The sequence below is a fragment of the Mus caroli genome, chromosome 5, assembly GCF_900094665.2.
Source record: "Mus caroli chromosome 5, CAROLI_EIJ_v1.1, whole genome shotgun sequence".
Lineage (NCBI taxonomy): Eukaryota > Metazoa > Chordata > Mammalia > Rodentia > Muridae > Mus > Mus caroli.
The window spans coordinates 130,878,319-130,881,524 of record NC_034574.1 but is presented as its reverse complement, the minus strand read 5'-3'; the positions used below and the strand labels follow the sequence as shown (position 1 = coordinate 130,881,524).

At 45.1% G+C, this 3,206-nt stretch overlaps 1 protein-coding gene across 3 annotated transcripts in view; it reads right to left on the bottom strand.

Annotated features, from left to right (window-relative positions):
* Window positions 1-202: 202 nt before the first annotated feature.
* Zkscan1 (zinc finger with KRAB and SCAN domains 1) overlaps window positions 203-3,206 on the bottom strand; it is a 48,705-nt gene continuing 45,701 nt past the window's right edge. Inside the window, exon 4 of one of the 3 annotated variants that reach the window (XM_021161892.1) lies at window positions 203-1,429. In XM_021161892.1, the coding sequence (XP_021017551.1) occupies window positions 585-1,429 (845 nt within the window). In that variant the 3' untranslated portion in view covers window positions 203-584. The remainder of the gene's footprint in view (window positions 1,430-3,206) is intronic. The other 2 variants (XM_029477910.1, XM_029477912.1) reach the window with 2 other exon arrangements.

Sequence of the window (3,206 nt, the reverse complement as noted above, 5' to 3'; positions counted from 1 at the left end):
AGAATGTTCAATAACTCTGGCCAGGGACAGCTTCAGTAGGTACGCCCCGAGTTTGATCCCTGGGATCTACACACTGGGTGGAAGGAGAGTCTGCATCTTCAAAGCTTTAAATCTTGGGGGTGGAAGAAAGCTGTCCTCTGGCCTTCTTCACACATGTGCCAGGGATATACACATCATCCACTCACCCAATAAAATACATAAACAAGTTTTATAGCAACATCATTTATCAAAATAATAGTTCTGAGACGCTACATGATGCTACACGTTTATTCTGAATCAGACTGTTCAAGGTGGCTCAATTCTTTACAAACTACAACTGTGAGATACATGTTAAAACAGTTAAACAATTTTAATGTTTCTTCCTTAACTATACTGGACACACAGTACACTGGGGCCTGGAGTGTGTGGAGCTCCCTGCTCCTCTGTAGACCTCCTGTCTGCTCTATCACTGTGTCACTGTCCCTCCAAGGCACCCTTGATGGCTACAGCAAAACCTACTATCAAACATCAAATGCATTACAGAGCTTCTTCCTAGCATTCACATTCTAACGTTTACAACGAGAACAACAGACGAGAATAGACAGTTACTGGACTTCTCCCTCTGCAGTGTGGACTCTCTGATGCTTGGAGAGATTTGACTTGCTACAGAAGGTTTTCCCACAGTGGCTACACCAATAGGGCTTTTCGCCAGTATGAATTCTGTGATGCTTATTAAAATTTGAACTATGGTTGAAGGCTTTGCCACACTCCTTACACTTATAGGGCTTCTCCCCTGTGTGCAGGCGTTGATGAGAACTGAGACCTGCATGCTGACTGAAGCTCTTGCCACACTCATTACACTGATAGGGCTTCTCCCCTGTATGGATGCGATAGTGTCGAATGAGGCTGCCCTTCCCACTAAAGGCTTTCCCACAGTCTTTACACTGATAGGGCGCCTCTTCCGTGTGCATCCTTTGATGTTTAAGGAGGTCTGAGCTCTGCCCAAACGCTTTCCCACACTTACAGTCATAGGGTCGGTCCACCAGGTGTGTTCGGTAATGAAGGGTAAGGTTGGAGCTGTGGCTGAAAGCCTTCCCACACTTTGTACACACATAAGGCTTCTCCCCAGTGTGTGTTCTCCGGTGTTTAGTGAGGTTTGAGCTATTGCTAAAGGCCTTCCCACACTCTGCACATATGTAACGTTTCTCTCCTGGGGCAGGCCTAGTAGACGCTGGTTCTGCCCCTTTCCTGGAGCCTGTGTCTTGAAGAGAGGCTTTTGTCCCTCTCTCCCTCTCCAGGTTGTTGGCCCACTGCCTTTCTGACCTCGATCCATACTTATTGGCAGGAATCATGGGGATGACGGTTCTTTTGAGTCCGTCTGCATGAGACTCTTCTTCAGAGCTTCTCTGCTCGTCTGCTGAGTTCTCCTTCTGGGGATTCGATTTAAAACCTGGAGACAGGTGGGTTAAGGGTGGTTAGTTATCCTCTTCTGAGGAAGCAGCTGTTGCAGGGACGCAGGATCGCCAGGTGAGGCAGTAGATGGGTTTGAAGGAATGCTGACCCTTGTGACATGTGAGTGTGAATGGCTCTAACAGCAATAAAACCATTGTCCCATCTAGTTTATGGTCTCATTCACATGAGACCTCTGCCTCCAATGTCAATCACCTGATTATTTTACAATTCACAGTTTCTAGAAAGGCTGTTTCTACTCTCTCCTCCTGTATGCTTGAAACAGTCTAAATTACACTGTGGTATTCTGTCTGTGGCTTCACATACGCTTCTGCAACATACTCAGAGCCAACAGTTATGTGAAGAATTTCTGGTTTGAAGGGTTTCTCAGTCATGCAGATAAAAAAGAAAGTCGGAGCTCAAGTTCTAGCAGGGTAAATACCAGGTTTCAATGCCTTAGGGATGACTGAGTTCCACTCAGAGCTCATGCAGATTGGCCAACTTCCCCCTGTACTTTGTGCTAACGGCTCACTCTTCCGGTCCAGCATACCTTCTTAGGGTATATAAGTTTCTTTGAGATTTTAAGCAAGGCTATCATTGCCAACTCCTCTCTCTCTTTTTTCTTTTCTTAATTTTTTATTAGGTATTTTCTTCATTTACATTTCAAATGCTATCGTGAAAGTCCCCTATACCCTCCCCCTGCCCTGCTCGCCTACCCACCCACTCCCACTTCTTGGCCCTGGTATTCCCCTGTACTGGGACATATAAAGTTTGCAAGACCAAGGGGCCTCTCTTCCCAATGATGGCCAACTAGATCATCTTCGGCTACATATGCAGCTAGAAACAGGAGCTCTGGAGGTACTGGTTAGTTCACATTGTTGTTCCACCTATTGGGTTGCAGATCCCCTCAGCTCCTTGGGTGCTTTCTCTAGCTCCTCCATTGGGGGCCCTGTGTTCTCCTCTCTCTTAAGAGAACTTAAAAGCCTTTTTTCCAAACTGGGCACTAAAACTTTAGTGGCGCACACCTTTTATCCCAGCACTGGAGAGCCAGAGGCAGGCGGAGCTCTGTCTTTTAAGGCAGCCTAGTTTACATAGTTCCAGGCCAGATAAAGTAGAGAACAAAACAAAAAACAAAAGACAAAAACAATCAAAATCAAGCCAAAACCAACTCACAAACACAAAACAATAACCAAAACAACCCCATAACAACCCCAGCCTATTTCCAGATCTGGTAATACTTCTTCTTGGCTCTCCACTTTGTGTAGAACTGACAAATGACTATGAAAAGGGCAATGAATGAAAGAGGAGACAACTTATCCTATTTTAATTGTTTTTCTTCCAACTGTCACAATTTTACTCCTAAGCCTTTACAGTTGAATATAATTCCACTGTGTGTGTATACATTTTCTTTATCTGTTGACTCGTAGCCTGGTTCCATATTTTGGATAAATTTTTGGGAATAGAGCTGCAGAAAAATTAGCCCAAGTCTCTGTGATACACTGATTTACAATCCTCCAGAAGCACTTGGGAGGAAGTGGAAGCAGGATCAGAAGTTCAAGGTCACTTTCTCTTACAAAGCACTTTTAAGGCCGGTATTGGTCTTTGTTTATTTGTTTGTTTTTCAAGACAGGGTTTCTCTGTGTAGCCCTGGCTGTCCTGGAACTCACTCTGTAGACCAGGCTGACCTCGAACTCAGAAATCTGCCTGCCTCTGCCTCCTGAGTGCTGGGATTAAAGGCATGCGCCACCACACCCGGCTCAGTATTCTTCCTTAATTAA